General features: G+C 42.7%; 1 protein-coding gene across 4 annotated transcripts in view; it reads left to right on the top strand.

Annotated features, from left to right (window-relative positions):
* Slc25a26 (solute carrier family 25 member 26) overlaps positions 1–20,195 on the top strand; it is a 101,719-nt gene that overhangs the window by 75,257 nt on the left and 6,267 nt on the right. For 3 of the 4 annotated variants that reach the window (XM_027428931.2, XM_027428929.2, XM_027428932.2), the window contains 2 exons: positions 938–982; positions 14,847–14,916. In XM_027428931.2, the coding sequence (XP_027284732.1) occupies positions 938–982; positions 14,847–14,916 (115 nt within the window). The remainder of the gene's footprint in view (positions 1–937; positions 983–14,846; positions 14,917–20,195) is intronic. The other variant, XM_027428930.2, reaches the window with a different exon arrangement.

The raw sequence follows: 20,195 nt of genomic DNA, 5'->3' as shown, positions 1-20,195 counted from the left end.
TCAGGTGGTCTGACTCAAGTTCCTGACTGTCTTTTGGCAAGTTACACAGTTTCTTTGGACCCCAGCCTCTTCATCTGTCAACAGGATGGGAACAGCACTGATTGGCTTACGGGCTTGCTAGCAGCTTTAGAGAGTCTTACTGAGGACTAGGTATTCTGTCCTATAGTTGTAGTGCTCATGGCAAGCATTTCCTAAGTGTTGTGATTCTGACTTCTCCTGAGGACTGCAGGGGACTTTCTCCCTGGTTCGGCCAGGTTTACTTTGAAGTCTGCATGGAACAAAATCCGTGTAGAGCTTTCCTTCCTCTAGGGTGCAGCCAGCTTCTGCAAGTGGCTCTGGGCTTCCTTCCTGTCCATCCTTTCTTTCATGCCTACCTTTTCCTGTATGTTTCCTCCTCCCTCTTCCCCTGCTGTCCTGCCCCCTTGCTGTCCTTCCCCTTGCACTCCTTTTTCCCACCCTTACTCCTGTTTTACTGTCTTCCTCCCTCCCTTCCTCTTTCTTCATATTGTCTCCGTCTTCCACCTCTTTCCCCTTTCCCCTCCTTTCCCTCTCCTCTCAGTTGCTCTTCTGAACCCTCACATTGCTTGCTGGGGAGTACACAGCTCCAGCTTTCACATAGACCCTGGTCAGGTCTTAATGTTGTTGTAAGAGATGTGTGGTGTATTGTTTGTGTCAGCCCTGTCCCTGCTTTTCTCTTCAGTTCATGGGGATTCACAGTGTCCTTTATGTTCCTTGAACTTGAAATAGGACAGGATCTATGGCCAGAGTTTATTAGTTTTTTGAAACATGGACTATAACTGTGCATTTGCTTAATACTGGCCAATTCTAGCTATGAAATAAAATGAAGCACTGTAATAATAACTGGTTTTTAAGATAATGCCAGGTCAACCACTGATAGTTTTACCTGATTTGCATGATTTTTTCTCTCTCTCTCCAGATTCCTTTCTCGTTGGTCCAGTTTCCTTTGTGGGAATCCTTGAAAGTAAGTTTTTAATGATCATTTGAAGATTTTTTCTAGTGCCAACAGTGTGGGTATGCAATAGAAGAAGATAATAGTGAGTAGAAGTTTAAAAACTCCAAATTACCAGCAGCCAAAAGTGTTTCCCCATGTGACTTGTCAGCTAATTCATGTATTGTTGAGTTATGTGGGCTGTCACATGCTGCAGGCAGAACTGAAGCCCACAGGTTCAGAAACACCTTGCTTTGCTTTCCCCTGGACTGCCCTTCCTTCTGCACTCACTTGAAGGGAGTGTGAGCATATGTTGGTGTGTGGGCATGTGGAGTTAAGAAATAGCAATGAGGCTAAATGGAAAAACAAGGAGGCCCAGGCTTCCTAGCTCCCATGTCTCGGCAGGCAGACGGAGGAGCATCAGGCTATGGAGCTCTCACCGTCCTTCACCTCTGCTGCTGACTCCCAGGAGAGTTAGCTCAAGTGACTGCATTTGGGGCTGCAGGGAGATTTTATTCATTTGTTTAGATAGAAAGGAACACTTTTAAGTGTGCAGTTAAGGCTGGGAAGATGGCTCAGCTGGTGAAAGGGCTTGCTACACAGGCCTGACAATGTAGTTCAGTCCTTAAAATGGACATAGAAAGCCAGATATGGTAGTGAGTATCTGTAATCACAGTGCACCTATGGTGAGGTGAGACAGAAATGATCGGCTGGAAGCTTGTGGGCCAGACAGCATGGAGTATGTCTAAGAAAGAGCTGCAACAAGGGTCAGCTACTAAAAGTTGTCCTCTGATCGCCACACCCAGGCTGAGGGGGGTATGTGCATGCTCACACATGCTCACACATGCACACACACACACATATACACACAGAGATTGATTAAATTACCTAAACATATATAGACATTGCATTTGTTTTTCATCATTAGGGCAGTGATAGTGTGTCTTTGCCAGCATCGTAAAGGACTTAATAAAGAGAATCCTGCATGCTACAGGTTGGCATCATCATGTACAAGTTCAGTGTTTTCAGGGTTGCACTGTGTGCACATGCATAGACAGCTGTACTAAATTGTAATGTAGACATATGCCTTAGTGGGATAATGGTCAAGAAAGATTAAAAGTTGTTGTGCAAGTGAGAAGGGTTTAATAGATAACCAAGCAGGAAAATGGCAAAGAATCCAGGTACAAATTGGGGCTGGGACAGCTCAGCAGTCCAGTGCTGGCCTAGCATGCTTAAATCCCCAAATTCAATCCCAGTCCTACAGGAAAAGGAACAAACAAAACCCAAGGTGATGCCACCATAGTTTTATGCAGTTCCTATGCATGGCATGCCTATAGTAAACACTCTTTATAAAGATCTTAAGAGTTAGTTTGGATTCCTAAATAAATCTTACTACAATTGCATACCAAGAATAATAAACAAATTCAAAACATTGTCCTTTTAAAAAGTAAACTGGAGGCTTGGAGCCAGCAAGACTGCTCAGAAGGTAAAGACACTTACTCCAAGCCTCATAGCCCAAGTTCTAGCTCCATGACCCACATGGTAGAAGGAGAGAACCAGCTCCTAAAAAATGTCTTCTCATGCCTTGGCATACATTTGTGTCATCCACCCTCCCCCCATGTGTGCATGCGTGTTTTTTTTTTTTTTTTAAATTTAAGCTACAGCATTCAAGATTTCTTACATGTGATCTGATTTATAAAACTAGTACCACTTAGTTACTGGAGTTTTGGGGTCTTTTATTGTATGTTTCACCCTTTCCTTCTTGATGCAGGGTAAAAACAGATTCCTTGGCCAGTGTTTCAAGGCGCGATGTACGAGCTATCCAATGAGAAGGTCACATTCCCTTAGCATACCAGTTCCCCTTTTAAGCATGTGACAAAAGAACAATGTAGCCAACAGCTGTCCAGCAAACAAGAGCCCCTGTATAACTGCCTCAATAACCAGCATTCACACAGATTCTACACATTCTAATGTCCCTGGCACTCAAAGTCCATAGAGGAATGTTTGGAGATCCAAAGAGGGAAAAAGCATGGGTTGGTTCATTTCTTTCCAAAATTTTAAGTGCATTTGTAGAATTCTAACTAGTTAAGAAATCACTATGGGGCTGGAGAGATGGCTCGGAGGTTAAGAGCACTGGTTGCTCTTCCAGAGATCCTGAGTTCGATTCCCAGCAACCACATGATGGTTCATAACCATCTATAATGAGATCTGGTGCCTTCTTCTGGCTGCAAGGATACATGTAGACAGAACACTGTATACATGATAAATAAATAAATCTTTTAAAAAAGAGAAAGAAATCACTGGATTTTTGTGATAGATAACAGTACTATGCTTGAAGTTTTTTGTTTTAATTTTAGTTTTAATTTTATGTGTTGCCTTCATGTGTGTCTCTGCACTACATGCCTTAGGGGCCCAGAAGAGGGCATTGCCCACCCTGAACTGTAGTTACAGATGGTTGTGAGCATCCATGTGGGTGCTGGGAATTGAACTCAAGTCCTCTGAAGGAACAACCAGTGTTCCTGACTGCTTGAGTTATCTCTCCAGCCGGGTTAAAAGCTGTGTGAAGTGCTGAGTGTTTTTGAGTCCTCAAGAAATACTACGCATACAGTAAATGTACCCTTAAAAGGATATCTGAGGGCCAGGTGGTAGAGGCGGTGGTGCACGCCTGTAATCCCAGCACTTGGGAGGCAGAGGCAGGTGGATCTCTGTGAGTTCAGGACTAACCTTGAATAACAACTGAAACCTGGGAATAGCTCAAATGTGTATCAGTATTGAATGGAGACACACATTCTCAAATGCCAGTGACAAAAAGCAATCAACACCTGTGTATGAAGCAATATAAAGACCCAGCAGCATTGCAGAGGCTCTAGCCCACAGGCAGCATCTGGTAACCATGTGTCTGTATGCTGTCAAGCCTACCTGAGACACTGAGGTCACCAAGAAGCCATATTTGATTCCATGCTCTAAATTTTTAAAACTTTCTCTGGCATTATGTGGATACACATGGCCAGACTTTGGGCGCCATGTGTAGACAGATTTTTCTTTGGGCCACTGGCTTACAAAAAAAAGATTTCGTTATGAAAGCTCAGCCTATAGATTTGGCTTGTCCCACTAGCTCTTATACCTGCTGTTTCTCTTCATCTACATGCTGTCATGTGGCTCATGGCTTTCATCTTTCCTCCTTCATGTCCTTCCTCTACGTCCTGCTGGTTACCTCACCTTTCTTCTTTCCAGAGCTCTCTGTCCTGAAGTTTCAGCTACACCTCCTGCCTAGCTATTGGACATTTCGTTGTTTTTTTTTTTTTTTTAAACCAATCACAGTGACATATCTTTACACAGTGTAATCAAATATCTCACAGCAAATTGTGTGTGTGTGTGTGTGTGTGTGTGTGTGTGTGTGTGTGTGTGTGTGTGTAGGATTTGTCCCACCACCCACCCCCACCCCGCCATAAAGCTGCCCAGGAGTGGTGTGTCCCTGGGCTGGAAGGAGGGTACATGCTTAAGTGTATAAGAATTCATAAGGGTGTTTTCCAGTGCATTCTGCATTCTCAGCAGCATGTGTGAGCAATTTGTGTTCTGTGTCCTTGCTATTATATGTTAGTTCCAGCCATTCTAATAGTTGTAGCCCAGTGTCTCATTATAGTTTTGATTTGTATTTCTCTCAAGGTTAAATAATGGTTGAAAATGTTGTGCATCTTTTCAAATATTCTGGCTTTTTAAAAACATATATATGTGAGATCACAGGGTCTTTGTAGAAGCAGAAGCCTTGGAACACTTATTTTTGTGTTTATGGTTTTATCCACTTAAGTTACTTTTGTAGTCATGCAGGGAGATTGTGTTATATGGGGAAATTTCTCTGTTGTGTTCATGTGGAGATGTGACATAGGAAACTTTCTCAGCCAGGACCCTAGCACACATAATATGTAGGAAGCAGTAAGTGTCTGGAGGTGGTGGTAAGCAGAACTATCCTAAATGTTCTCTGTCCACATTACATTGGTCACCTTTCTTCTCAGCAGACTCCCCTTGCTGTCCTCCACTTCTGTTAACCATAGCTGCTTCCAGCCACCCAGTCTCCAGACCCATTACAAAGCACGACTGTTCTGGTTCTCTTTGCAGTCACATTATTTACCCTGTTTTATTGACTGACTTTAAAAAATATTTATATTTTATATATGAGCACTCTACACATATACCTGCATGCCAGAAGAGGACATCAGATCCTAGTATAGTTGGTTGTGAGCCACCATATGGTGGCTGGGAATTGAACTCAGGACCCCTGGAAGAGTAGCTAATGCTCTTAACTGCAGAGCCATCTTTCTAGCCCCTTTATTAACTGACTTTTTAAACCTGTAAATATTGACTATAAGATTTTTTAGTACCTTATGTCTGGCCCAAGTCCTAACAAGTTCTCTAACTTCCCATCCACCTATACAATATGTGAGTGTGTGTGTGTTTGGTGTAGTTTGTGTGTGAGTGTGTATGTGATGTGTATGGTGTGTGTATTTATGGTGTGTGTTTGTGAGTGTGTGTGTGGTGTGTGAATATTTTTGGTGTGTGTGAATATGTATGTATGGTGTTTGAGTGTGTATGCATATTATAATGTGTATGGTGTATATATGTGTGCTTACATGTATTGGGTCAGCATGTATTTAATACACATACACATGTGTGTTCATGCATACGGAGGCCCAAAGCTGACATTGTTTTTTTTTTTTTTCCCCTTCAGTCACTCTTCACTTTACATATTGATGCAGGTCTCTTATTTAACCTGGAACTTGCTAATTCTGGCTATCTAACTAGCAGCTTGCCCAGAGATCCCTGTCTCTGTCTCCCAAGTGCTGGGATTACAAGTGGCCACCTTCCCTGCCAGGCTTCCATGTGGGTTCTGGATAATCTGAAGTCTGGTTCCCATGTTTATGTGCCAGTTGTCTTCATAGCTCTCTACCATTTTGAAGTAGGATCTGTGTCCTTAAAACTTGGGGCTTTGTAAAGGTGAGGTTGTTGGCCCTCACAGCTCTTCATGTTGTGCCTTGCAGTGGTTTTTCAAGCCCTTCCCCTTTTATTTCCTTTCTCAGAACCCCCTGACCACCAGAATGTACTTTCATGGACCCCGATGGGATGCATCTTTCAAAGTGTAGTCAGGGTTTGATCTGCTTGAAGCTGTTGCTCTAGGCTGTGCAGACTCACTTCACCTCCCAATGCGGTGTCTCCAGTTGCTGTGTAATTACTGTGTTGTGTTGAAGATGTCTCAGAACCAAGCTAAGAGCATTCAGATAGGGCCAAGGCCCTTCCACTGGCAGGCAGATGGCATAAGCAGCCAGTGTGGTGCAAGCAGCTGGTGCATCTTGATGACCCCTGTCCTGGGACAGACCTTGTTCAGTCCACAGGCCTGCAGATGAGTGCAGTGGGACAGAGGCACACAGCGTACAGAGCACTGAAATGCTCAAGCCAACCAGGGAGCCACTCCCCTGTGTCCCCAAGGCCTGACACCATAATGCATTGCTTCTTCAAAATACTTGTTCAATGACTAGTTCATCTTGAGAAGGACAAATGAAGGGATAGATGTTGCGTTGGGAACCTTAAAGAAGGATCTTTTCCTTTTGGTTTATTCATGCCTTGGGCAAGATTGTGGTGTACACTGTGATTCTAGCCCTTAGGGTGCTGAGGCAGGAACATTGTGTGTGTGATGCCCTATTCTGGCTCCCATGGATGTCCACACATCCGTGGCAGCCTGCACTCATATATTTTAAAATTCTATGCAACATTTATTCTAGCTCTTTTCCTCAGCCTCATGTCTAGTCGTCATTGCTAGATCTTAGACCATGTATCACCCTAGTGAGATGCTTCCCATCCACCCTCTTCAAGGTAGGACCTTTCATTACTCCTCCTCAGGAATCGTAACACCTGTGTATCCTTGCTGGAGTTTCCAGATCTTTAGTTAGGCACATGCCATCCCTAAACATACTTATCAAAGACATCAGTTGTGGGACGAGCAGATGCCATGGCAGGCCCTGGATCCCATGGCAGGCTTGCATTACATTAACATCTTAGTCCTACCATGCTGAACTCAGCTGAGCCTTTCAGTAGACTTAGCTAGGAAAGCCAGGTATGCAGGAACCCTCTGCCATCAAGTCATTGAGGTTTATACTTAGTGACTATACATATACATAGCACTTACTACTGTGCAATAACAGTGAGTGTGGCACGTGTTATTTGTCCTTACTTTGTGGCTGGGGAAGAGAGAAGGGAGAGAGACAAAGGGAGACATAGAGAACTTGACAGCAAGCCTTGCTCCCAATCACAGGAGTGCTAAAGAGTATCATTGAGATCTGAACTTGTGTCTGACTCTAGCCCTTATGTCATTCCACACATGAGCTTGTGTAGTGTGTCTTTACTGTGACTTTCCCTTTCATAAGCCCCACAGTGAATAAGAGTTAGTCATATTCTGTCTCTGCAACCCCTTGAAGTCAGTTCTTCGAGACCAGTGGGTATATGCAAAGGTCACCCCAGAGACACCTTCTGTATGTATTTGTGTCACACTCCCTACAGCACACTGCTGTGAGGATGAGTGAATATTGTCATTTGCCTGTTTATGCTTATATTCTACTTGGTTCAGCCTTTTGCACTGGTGTTGATAGGTATTTGCTAATTGTTGAAAGTTAGCATTCTTTCTTAATCAAGTGCCATACAGACTTGTATATACCGCTGTTGTATTAGCTGCTTTATTTATAGGTTCCTTTGGAACTATATTCTTGGGCATAAAAATACAGGTTTTCTCTTGATCTTTTTAGAAGAAGAGGAATATGTTATTAAAAGATATGCTGAATGTCCTGTAGGAAGGCCCAGCTCAAAAACAATAACAAAAACCAGGAAACAGCAGTTCACAGTGCAGGAAGGAGAATTGCTAATTACTTCCAAATCTATATAGTTTTACATCAGCTACAAGATGTCACAGCATTACATAGTAATAACTAAGAAATAAAAACATGAAGTTTGAAGCCAAGCAAAAATAAATTGTCTTACTTGAATAAGCCTGTGACGTCATTCTCTGTTAGGATGGGATCGAAGCCGTGAAATGGGAAATTGGGGCTAGTACATCCTCATTTCCCTTACAGATAATTGTGCACAATAGTCACTTGTAAATTTCTCTTGTATTTTATAAGTTTCATAAAGAAGCAAAACTGGGGGCTGGAGAGATGGCTCAGCGGTTAAGAGCACTGACTGTTCTTCCAGAGGTCCTGAGTTCAATTCCCGGCAACCACATGGTGGCTCACAACCACCTTGAATGAGATCTGGTGCCCTCTGCTGGCATGCAGGCAGAAGACTGTATACATAATAAATAAAATCTTTAAAAAAAAAAAAAAAGAAGCAAAACTGTATAAAAACTATGTTGACATGTTTTACGTTAAAGAGCAGTAAGTTTTTGCTATTGGTTCTGATGTATTGATTGCTAAATGTCTAACACACCACATCCACAGAAATGTCTCTTCCATCATTCAAAGATGCTCAGTCTTCAGTTTCCATAGGAACTGATTTGTGAGAGTGGGAGCAAGTGGTATCTCTGTGGAAAGGCCTGCTGGCTTGGAACAGTTTGCAGTACAGACAGATTGAGACGGTATGGATAAGAGTAAAGTGCACATGTATGGTTATTACCATGCCAATGTCATGCCCTCAAATCCAAAAATATGACTGCATAAACAGTAGTCCCTGGTCTTACGAAGCAAGTGTGGTACTGTAGCCCCTTCTACATTTTCCCCAGAATGGCACCTTTTCTGTTCATGGCTCTGTTGTGTGGCAGGCTATACAGTAGCTTGGTCACCTTCCATACGGGAGCGTTTCCAGGAAGTGGGCATGTGCTGGCTCTGCTGTGTGGCTAGTGGATTCACAACTGCGAGTCTCCCAGAGCTGATTCCAAGTGCTTTATAGATTTGAAAACCTTGATGTTGTCTTAGTCATAATTAATTTGGAATTGAGTGGATGACTTTGAAACAACCTATTATGTACCCATGAAAACCACATAGTAAAATTCTATAATCTTACAAGATTGGAAGCCATATGAGTCCTTTTGCATAGCCAGTTGAACAGGTCCCATGTGAATTTTTTCCAGGTTGGAGCTAAATCACTTCCTTTCAGTTTGTCTTCATCGGACGGTAGAGTTCGTCTAGGTATGTCTTTCGAAGTAAAACCACAAGCTCTTCATGGTGTGCTTTAGTGGAAGATAGCTGCCCCACACTAGGCCTCCAAGCCATTCCTGATGCTGCCTATTTACTCTTTGTGAATAGTGACACTGGGGTCTGCCATGCTGGGATGGGGGTAGGAGAGCCAGTTTCTCATATTATTCTTCCTCAGATGGGCCTTCAACAATGGCTGAAAACAGGTGGTGGTGCGTGCCTTTAGTTTAAGACCAGCCTGGTCTACATATGTAGCTCTAGACAATCAAAGTTATAAAGTGAAACTTTATCTCAAAAAAAAAAAAAATGAAGAATCACTTGGGATAAAACAACTCAGTTATTTCTGTAGCAATGCCACTGAGTTACCACTAGGGGAAAAGAGCTAGGCAAATGTTGTAAGTTGCATACTTTTAGACAGTAGCAATTCTTGTAAAATTCCATTATAGACCTGCAGCTTAATAGGCTTTCTATAGTCAGTTTTGATCCTGGAAGTTTGGACAATGTGCTGTTTCTGTAACTCCTCTGTAAACTAAAATTATTTTAGAATAGATTTGTTTGCATACGCTATTAGAAATATTTCCTCCCTATCACCCTATATTAAGAAAGGTTTACCTAAGGAAAACTGAAGAAGTTAAGCACATTCTAATGGCTGGTCTTAACCCTTAAACTTGAATTTCTCTCTGATATAAATATATGTCTGTAGAGTCATCATAAAATTTTATTTTTATTTGAAGAGAAAAAGGAAACAACATGGAGCTGAAATCAAGATTCAACTATCTGGGAAAATGTGGCCCTCCGTGTTTTTAAATTCTTAACTTCAAAGTTGAGACTGCGACATCATTTCTCCATGCCCTTTCTGTCCCTCCCTCACCTCTCCAGTCTGTCTTCTACCTTGGTGGGAGTGACAGTTACACCCACGTGGCAGTGGAAATACTTACCCAGGTCGAGACTGTTACCGAAGCTTAAATTGTGTGTGTTCAGAATGGTCCTCCAGGCAAGAAAACAAAACTACAGAAAAAGCTGTTGCAAACCTCCAGTAATTAACAGATGTTATTGGAATGAAACCGTTTTTTTCTCTACAGCTTGCATGTTGTACTGTTCCTCCACTGGAGGTTGTGCTGAGGCAGAGACTAACGTGGAGAAACATACACAAACCGTTTTGTCTGTTACAAGATGTGGCTTTGTGCTGAGCAAGACCAACCATCTGGATGAGCCATGTGACCACGGGCAGCTTGTTCAGCACTCCTAACCTCTGCACTCCACCTGTTGTGGTTATACAGGGTTTCCAAAATTAAATAAGATGATCTGGTAAAATCTTTAATGTCTCACTTGGGATGCACTAGTTACTTAGTGAGCTACCCAACAGAATCAGTAGGAATCATGTGATCCATTGCTGGTACTGTATTTATTTTTGTTCTGTTTCCAGTGTGGTCTGAACTTACTTAAATATAACCAATATTTAGTCTTTCTAGGTGATTTTCCCTGGGTTTTTCCAGTGAGTATCCCATCCTCTTGTCCTTGCAAACACATGGGCCAAGACACAATTTCAAATATTCTCCTAATTTATATGTAATATTTATCACCACCGTTCTTATTTTTTAACTCCAAAGTGTAGCATTTGTAAATGGCTCTCATCTGTTTAGATTGGTCAGTCTCAATATTATTTTCCCAAGATTTTATACTCAGTTACTCACTTAAAAAAAATCTCAAACTTAATGAAGCAAATTGCTTTGAATATGGTATAGTATGGGTGCTTTATTTATTTACTTAATCAGTCAGCCAGCCTGATTTTGCTTTGTTTTTTGTTTTGTTTTGTTTTTTTGTTTTTTTGTTTGTTTGCTTTTTTAAGTCATCTCATTCCAGGTTGTCCTCACACTCATAACAATCTTCTAAGTGCTGGGATTACAGACATAAGCCACCTCACTTGGGTATTTTAGTATCATTGCAGTGGCAACTATGGTCCTGGTTCTATATACATCTCTGTTTTGAAGACAATGGCAATGTGTAGGTCTGTGTCCAGTTGTTGTGTAGGACACACCATGTGGTCCCATTCAGATCCTGTTCCATTGCTAGGCTCACTAGTAATTTAAGCTCTTCAAGCCTCAGTTTCCTTGTCCAAAGGATGACAGAATGCTAACAGTTGCACACACTTCAGGAGACTGTGGTGAGGGTCCTACTGTGATAAGTGTTTAGTGGCTGGAGGAATCAGTTGTGCCTGTTGCTGTCAGTCATTATTTACATTGTGTCCTGAGTTTGCCACTGACATTGGCGCCTGACTTTATTTTAATTTCTCTGTGGACTTGGAGTCTGTTTTTGTCAAGATTTTTATTAGTATTCATTTTATTATAAAATTATTTTTAAAGTATCTTCTTAGGATAATTCTGGCCAGGTGAAGTGGAAAGTTAGGTTTATCTCTGGGGATTCTATATTTAAACAGACTTCAGACATCCGAGTCTATTTTGATTGTTTCCTTCCCTTGGTAACCAGGTCCCTTTTCTTCCTAGAACACAGAAGGGTCCTCTGTGAGGCTTCTCCTCCACCAGCCCCACGCCCGTTTCATACCCCTCTTCCTCCCTACTTACATATATATAACCCTCACCAATTGTCCCAGAAGTTTTGTTTTTCCTTTGAGCTTGTAAGAAACACCTGGTAGGCAGTCCCTGAACGCTTGTTGCATTCATGAATTACGTAGTATCTTTGACTTCTCCTTCTGTGATGGCCTTCATCCCGTGTTTGTTCTTTACTGTTGGTATAAATCAAACTTATGAGCAGCAGTTTAAGTGTTTGGAATAATGTCCTCTTTAGTAGATGTCAGGAGATTAAGAATAGAAGATGACCGCTCCTCACTAAGAAACATGGATCATGTCTGCATTTCTATAGTCAGTGTGATAAGTGAGTGATGGCGTTAAGGGCTGGGGGTATAGCTTTGGAATAGATGCATGCTTAGCATGAGCAAGGCAGGAGCAGGCATTTGACAGGAACACTTTGTTTCACTTTTATCAAATGTGTAGTTAAATGCATAAAGATTGCTACAAAAGATAAAAGTTGCTATTCTTCACTGTGTCCCATTAGATCTCTAATGCCTATAGAGAAATGGAGACAGTAACGCTTTCCATAATGGACACATTTATCTTCAAACATTAAATCATTTACCTAAAATCTACCAACTTCTCTTCTGTAGAGCTTCAGACTTAAGAAACAGGCTTGGAATAAGGTTTCTTAAAGCTTATTTGGGCTAAAAGCCTATTTGATATACTTTTAGCCCAGTGGATTTAGTAAATATACTTTCAGAGAATTACTCTTCCTCATAGGGTTGGTAAGAAATGAGACATCACATAGCCGCATGTATCTTATTTGTTATTCTGTGTTAAAAGCCTAAACATGACAAGGTAAACAGGACCGTGGGCATCTTGATTTATTTTTATGGCATCATCAAATCTTTAGCAATCCTGTAACCCTTCCAGAGGGAGTTGTCAGTAGGGAAATAAATCCCCATACTGGGAGATGGATGCTGAGTCAGCGGTTCTTAGTTCACGTGTGCTGTGTTTGAGTATTTCCCCAGAGCGACACTACTTCTGTATCATTATACTATTGTAAACATTTAAAATAAGATATTCAGGAGCTCTTTTTTGTAACGTGCGATCATTATTTCAGGTGAAATAAGATGTTCTGAATAGAAAGGAAGAAGTAGGCCTGACTTTAGTTGTGAAGAAAGTTGCTCATGTCTATACAGGAGCCAAGCTGAACCATGGGATGGCCAATGTTGCAGAACACAAATTAGATAAAATCATTTGTATTGATAATCAGTTTCTATTAAATTTACAGGTTCACATTTACCCGTCACATAGCTCCATGACATGTAGAGTATTTAAAAATAAATCTAACAAAACCAGGGTCCAAAGCCTATGAAACTCTAGCTCAGAGTTGAGAGAAATAGTAGGAAACCTGAGTGAGGGGAGAGATGCTTATTATTGTGACTTGAATGAGAATGGCCCTCATAGGCTCCTATATTTGAATACTTCATCCCCAGTTGGAACTGTTTGGGAAGGTTTGGGAGGTATGGCCTTGTTGGAGGAGGTGTGTCACTAGGGGTGACTAGGGCTTTGAGGTTTCAACAAGGCCATGCTATTCCCATTTAGCCCTGCTTGTGAATCAGATGTAAGCTCTAAGCTATTGTCCCAGTGCCATGCCTTCCTGCTGCCATGTTCCCCACCATGATGCAACTGTGGGCACAACAGATGTTTTCTTTTCTGAGTTGTTTTAGTCACAGTGTCTCTTCACAGCAATAGAAAAGGAACTAAATGCTTATGATGAAAAAGTGAGAGAAAAGTCAGTATTGTTAATGTGTCCATTCTACCCCCAAACAACCCATGGATCCATGCAATCTGGAGGAGCTCTTAGCAGGGTATGCTGTGGAAATTGGTGATCTGTTGCAAAAAAATCACATGGAAATGTGAAGAGCCTGGAATAGTCAGAACAACTTTAAAAAAGAACCAATCTGGGAAACAAACTACCGAGTTTCAGAGTTCATCAAAGCCTGTGATAGTCTACAGAATCAGCATCTGTAGATGAGGACCAACTAGTGAGTTGATTTTTGGAGAAGGGATTTCACTGAAGAAACTTTTTTTCAAGCACTAGATCTGGTGGGTACTTCTGCATCACTGAAACAGTGAAAGAACACCAGCCCTGTCTCTGTACCATAACAAATTAACTCAAAGGCAAAGATGTAAAACCTTTAAACAAAACTTAAGATTCCTGAACATATAGGGGGGAAAATCTTTGCACCATTATAAATGCCACCAGAAGCAAGACTTATAATGCAGGTACCAAGCTACATGCCAGTGATCTCAGTGCTGAGCAAGCAGTGCCAGGAAGATTACGGTGGGTTCAAGACCACCTTGGTCTATGTGATGAGTTCCAGGTCAGCTTGAACTACAGAGTGAGACCCTGTCTCAAGTGAAATCAAATAAATATCCTCCATCTAGAATATAAATGCTATGATTATCTTAAAAATAACTTGGACTTAATCAAAATTTAATGCTCATTTGAAATGCATTGTTCAGAGAATTAAAAGTTAAATTACAGATTAGGGAAACTAATCTGCAGATGACTTGGGTGTTTGTATGATCCCCAGCTTATTATGTGAACAGCACAGACATGTTTTCACTAATTTTAAATTAATTCCAGGCATGGTGGCATACACCTGTAGTCCTATTACTGAGGAGACTGGAGTGGGTTGACCTTGAGTTCAAGGACAGCCTGGGTTATCATTGAGCCTGTCTCAAAGCATGCCCCTTCTACTAAAGTACCACTCAGGTAGCAGCTAGCATCTCTCAAAGGTGAGGTGTGGATAAGGATTTTTAAAAGAACCAAGGAATTTGGCATACACTATTCTGGAATAATTATGAATTATAGTATTTATATGCTTAGAGTTATATAGGAAATACACAAAATGTTTTGTTCTCATAAATTTATTTTCTTTTTTAATGTGTATAAAATCTTCCTTGAAAATGCTTCCTTTGAGAATTATAGTGTGGTTGTCACCCTTCCTTCTTTGACTAATTTTAGAATGCAGTGAAGTCCTTGGGAAAATCACTTATGTCATCATCGAAGAATTCTACCAAAATAGCTTCTCACTTAAGTTCCCATCACAAACTAAACCCACAGCAGGTTCTGCTAAACTCAAAGATGGAATAACTTGTATTTTTCTTTCTCTTTGCACGCAGGCGCTCTGGTCATGGCGACGGGGTCACATGGTGGATTCTTGGCAGTCAGCAGTCTGCGGAGCTTTTGCAGGTGCAGGGGATTATACTATCCTGAGAAAGCCAAAGTGGGGGGAGAGTATGAAAATGCTAGCTGTGCAGAACAGCATTCTTCAGGAATTCCACATAGTTCAGATGGACAGAGCCTCACTGGCTATTTGCAGAAAAAAAAATTATCTTGGAGGGGGAAAAAAACAAAAAACCTGCTAAAGAGGTGTCTGTTTGAATGACAACCAATTTGTTTTTGACAAATTTCTCTTTTTCTTTTTATCTTTATTAAAGCCTCACTCGGGCTCTTGGATTATTTTAAGGATGATTTATAAAGCCCTCTGTGTATGGGGGTGGGCACTGTGCAGCTGTCTGCTGGGAGCGATGCTGCGGGCGATCCGAGATTCACAGCCCCTGTGACATGTTTGACAGTGCAGGAGATTAATTAGTATCAGGAGAGCAGGGGCTACTCTGGCGCTTACTGCAGGCGGAACTGCTGTGGCCTCGTGAACATCTGGTCATTTTAGAGACAGTAAAGCAAGAGCAGCTTGTCTGTGTGCAGTATCGTGCCGTCCGTCCATCACTAACTGCTGAGAACACAGCTGCTTCCAAGAATGTAATAAATGCTACCTTCAGACGTCTAAACGAAAGGGCTGATGTGTCATTACAGATACCGGTCCATTTGAATTATAGTTGCAATAAAAGTAGAGCTTGGCCAGAGAATTGCAGTGTTCAGATGCAGTGCTGGTGAACGGATGGTCAGGTAGGTTGGAGGTCTGCATCTTGGAGAAAACGATTCTTTTCCAAATATCTGTAAGCGGTGGTGGATTTGTTTTCATGTAGTGATTAGGAAAAAATTTTATAGGCTCATTTGTTAGCAATTTAAACCCCTGTAAGTTGTGGAAGTAACCACTAGAAATTAGAACTCCCCTGCAGAGAAGGCATCAGCACACGCAGATCAAGGAGGGTAATGGCTTCCACACCCACATCATTGGAGGCAGGGTTAAAGGAGGGGGTCTTGATTCATTTTCCAGAGGTCAGGATTCCGTGTGCATTTTTGTTAACTGTCTTCTAGGTTTGGGGCAGAGGTGTTGGGGGTGGAACACCCAGTAAACATTATGGAAATTTAGTCGTTGAATGCTCTAAAACTTCCCTGCCTTCAAGTAAGAAATAAGCATGTTGTGGTATATCCCTTATGGTGATTTGAATAAGAATACCCCCACCACCCACACCGCTGCCCCATAGCCTCCTGTGTTTGAATGCTTGGCCCTCAGAGAGTGGCACTATTAAGTGTGGCCTTGTTGGAGTGGGTGTGGCCTCATTGGAGGATATGTGTCACTGTGTGGGGTTGGGCTTTGAGGTCTCATATGCTCAAGCTATGCCCAGTGTGGCACACAGTCTCCTCCTGCACCATGTCTGCCTGCATACTGCCATGCTTCCCACCATGATGATAATGGACTGAACCTCTGAACTGTAAGCCAACCCCAATTAAGTGTTTTTCCTTTATAAGAATTGTCATGGTCATGGTGTCTCTTCACAGCAGGAGAAACCCTAAGATACCTCTCAAATCATGATTCCAGAGATTTACATGCAGACACATGGATACTGTTTATTTGGGAATTTGTTTTCTATACAGTCCTCTTTGCTGAGGAATGCTCTGCATGGCACTAATATTTGTCAAAGGAGGGGAAGGAGGACAGTTTCTGTCATTCATCCAGTATGTGGTAGGAACCCACTGCCCAGGCCCTTCAAGATAGCAGTGATTCACGGGGGATGCTGTGGCCAGAAGATGTGCCCAGGGCCTAGGCTGGACTTTCTGTCTGGCAAGTGGCTGAATCTCTGGCTTAAGCCCAGTTCCTGGAGACCTTGGGCTTTCTGAGCACCCATTTCCTGACTTGTAGAGTAGAAATAATCATTCCTCCCTCGAGGGATCCCATGGTATGTGCGTTGGCCCTTGGTGATCTGTAAAACTGACAGCTATAGGGAGTCATTACTCTTCCAGAAGAAAAAGCAACACCCCAAACAGAAAGCTGTCCCCATAATAATACCTCATCTCTTGGATGGCACTGGAAGATGTCAAGATCTGAAGTCACTGCTCATCGTCATAGTTTCTTATTGAAGTGTAGATTTTCTGTCCAGTCATCTTATCCTTTTCAGGTGAGGTACTGCTAAATGAAGGAGTTTAAGGCCTATGAGGGGAGATGCATTGTTAACATCATACATTAGCAGAAATGTATATATTTCTTTTTCTTTGGAAGTTTTGTCTGGTACACACATTAGAGAAAAAGATAAGTATTTTGAAAACATTGCTATAGGATAAACATAATTTGAAAACAGTCCAAATTGGGTAAATTGGTGTTCTGCAAGAGCAGATTGCAGCCCTGCCTTGCACAGCCAGGGAGATGAAGAATGGCCTCCTACCCAAAGCCCTGTCCAGACATCCACACACTGCCTTACCACCTCCCTGCTCATCGTGACTGAACTTGCCCTCTAGTCAGAGATCAGATTTTTCATCCACATGCGCTTTTCCACGTTTAAATTGGTCTAGTGATTGCCAAGGACTGTGTTCTGTGCCATCCTCGGCGCCGTCTTTTGTGCCCGAGCTTGCTTCATGAGCTACTTGGCACAAATATCCAGAATGTCTCTTGAGATTGGAGGTGTTGATGGCTCGTCATGCTTAGAAATTCCCCTGGCTTCTGGTCAGGGTTGAAGTACGGAAAAAGAAGGGCTTTGCCAGCTTGCACACTCCAGGCCTTGACTCTTAAATATGACCTAGTGATGTGGCCTGTTGATATGCTTACTGCCATTTTGGTATTCTGGTATCTATGGATCAATTTCTTACAGTAAAAATGTCCTTATAGTCTCTTAAGAGAGACAGTATGGGGGAGTAGGGAGGCTCTCATCCCTGGAACTGTAGATGAGGGTGAGGATTGTGTGTGACAAAGGTGAGAGTCTGGCACAGTCTGTCACCGGAGCCTTGCTTGGAGCCTGAGTGGGAGGCGGACAGGAAGGAGGCCTTGCTCCTAAATGCTCCTGAATCAGTTAGGAGGCTCCAGGAGCAGAGAGGAGGGGAGCTGCCAGGGGTAGGCTTGGGGCCTCCTCCTCACTGCTCTCCTCAACATTCCTAGCTTCTGCTCTGAGGGTGCAGCTCCCAGCTGTCAGAAAGAAGGGGTTCCTTTGCCTATTAGAGGGTTATTATTACGTTTCTCTCAAGGCAGCAAGTAGTTTTCCTGTGGAAATCAGTTCCATGAATGTGGCCCCGAAAGCTGTAACCCTGCATTCAGTAAAGCACCCTTAGGACATTGGCTCACAGGAGAGCAGCCTGTGTGTTGAGCCCCAGCATTGTTTCCTGGGGTGTGTTAGTGTGCCTCTTCTTGAGTTTATCCTCTAAGTAGAATATAGAAAATAAGCAGCCCGATACTTGAGGGCCTTCACATTGATTTACTAATGCCTTACATAAAATACTGGTCTCAGCATGGTAGTGCAATAGGGCCTGTGTGGTTTGAGTTCATCTTTCTTTCAGACTACTTTCATGGAGCACAAATCTCTGGAGAATATGCAGATGTTCACAGGAAAGAGTGGTTAACCTCTGTTGGTGGCTATCCAAATTCATTCTGTGTTTTCAACTTTATAAATTGGTTTAGGGCAGATTGTGAATATTTTTATATAAGAGAATGAAAATTAATGTTCAGACTTATTTAATGTGTTGTTGTATCAGAGTCCTTAGGTGTGGCAAGATCATTTTAGGGGTCTGGATACATGTGGTCTCATTCCCAGCTCTATACTAGTTGCTATACTAGTTGCTATATGGCCATGGGTAGATGCTAATGATGGTGCAGGCATAATTCTGGAAAGCCTGGCAAGTAAGCAAGTGGCATTCATGCCAACCTTTCCCTACCTTTTACAGGATGAGCTTACATGTTTAGACTTATGTGGGGCACCCACTAAGCATATTGAGTGCCCACTGTGTGCACTAGATTGAGATAGGAAAGAAAATCACCCATTCTCGTTAACCCATGCCTTAGTTTGTTTTCTGTTGTTGTGATGAACACCCAAAAGCAACTTGGCGAAGAAAGGGTTTATTTCAGCTTATAGTGTATCCTGAAGAAAAGTCAGGATGGGAACTCAAGGCAGGAACTGAGGCAGAGGCCCTGGAGGGATGCGCCTTACAGGCTTGTTCAGCCTGCTTTTCTTTACAACCTAGGAGCACCTGTCCAGGGGTGGCACTGCCCACAGTGGGTGGGGCCCTCCCACATCAGTCTTCAATCAGGAAAATTACACCTGCAAGCCAGTATTATGGAGGTAGTTCCTCAGTTAATGTTTTCTTTCCAGACGATTCCATCTTGTGTAAAGTTAGCAAAGACCTAACCAGCACAGTGCCCACTTAGACTGGACCAGATGTCTTCATAGTGCTACTGTGGGTCACGCCTCTTCTAGACACTTTGCATGGACTCTTTAATACAAAGAATCTGCTACACGGCTGCCTGCACTTTACAGATGAGCATCTGGGGCATCAGGGACCAGGGCCCCAAGTGCTGGAACTGGGCAAGCTTGAGAGCAGATCTCTGCACTGAGCAGTCTTTTTAAATGTCTAAAATTCCTTTTACATTAGTGTGTACTGATGGGTGAAGGCATGTGCATGCCATGACAGCATGGGGAGTCAGGGCACTGGGGGGTCAGTCTCTCTCTCCACCATGTACCTTCCAGGGCTCACACTCTGGGCACTGGACTCGTGGCAAATGCTCTTGACTTGCTGAGCCATCTTGCTGGTCCACAACTTCATAATCTAAAAGGATGAAAAGTAAGGGGTTCTAAACAAAAGGGGGTGCTGACAGGCATAATATCTGTGGCAGTGATGGGTAACCAAAAATAGAACGTAAACTGGGAGTGGGTGTGCCTTCCCACAAGTGTCAGAACGGATGTCACTGTGCAGCTCAGGGTCACCGTAACGACCTTATTTCAGCCCTGTACTTAGAAAGATATTTGTCAGAAGTCAAATGCCCCTTTTGTGCACATGCCACAGCAGAGGGAGCCTGGGGCTATTCCTGGAGCCTCCTTTCTACGCCCCCCAATAAAGTGCTCAGCCCCAGCTCCTGGGAGCTGAACCTCCTGAAAACCTTCGAGGGGCTATTGTTTCTCTATCCTTCTGGTCTGTCAGGATTTCATATGCATCTTTGTACCAAGTGAATAAAATATTGACATCAGGCCTAATGTGATGTGGTGGTGTCACATGCCTTTAGTCCCAGGACAAGGTGTAGTGTGTTGATTTTTCTCCTTTGACTCTTTAAGGGGGCCACCACCCAGCTCCCAAATAGGTCACACACA

Source organism: Cricetulus griseus, chromosome 8 (genome assembly GCF_003668045.3).
Source record: "Cricetulus griseus strain 17A/GY chromosome 8, alternate assembly CriGri-PICRH-1.0, whole genome shotgun sequence".
NCBI classification, from domain to species: Eukaryota; Metazoa; Chordata; class Mammalia; order Rodentia; family Cricetidae; genus Cricetulus; species Cricetulus griseus.
Note: the sequence above shows the minus strand (reverse complement) of the source record. Positions and strands in the feature narration are given on the sequence as shown.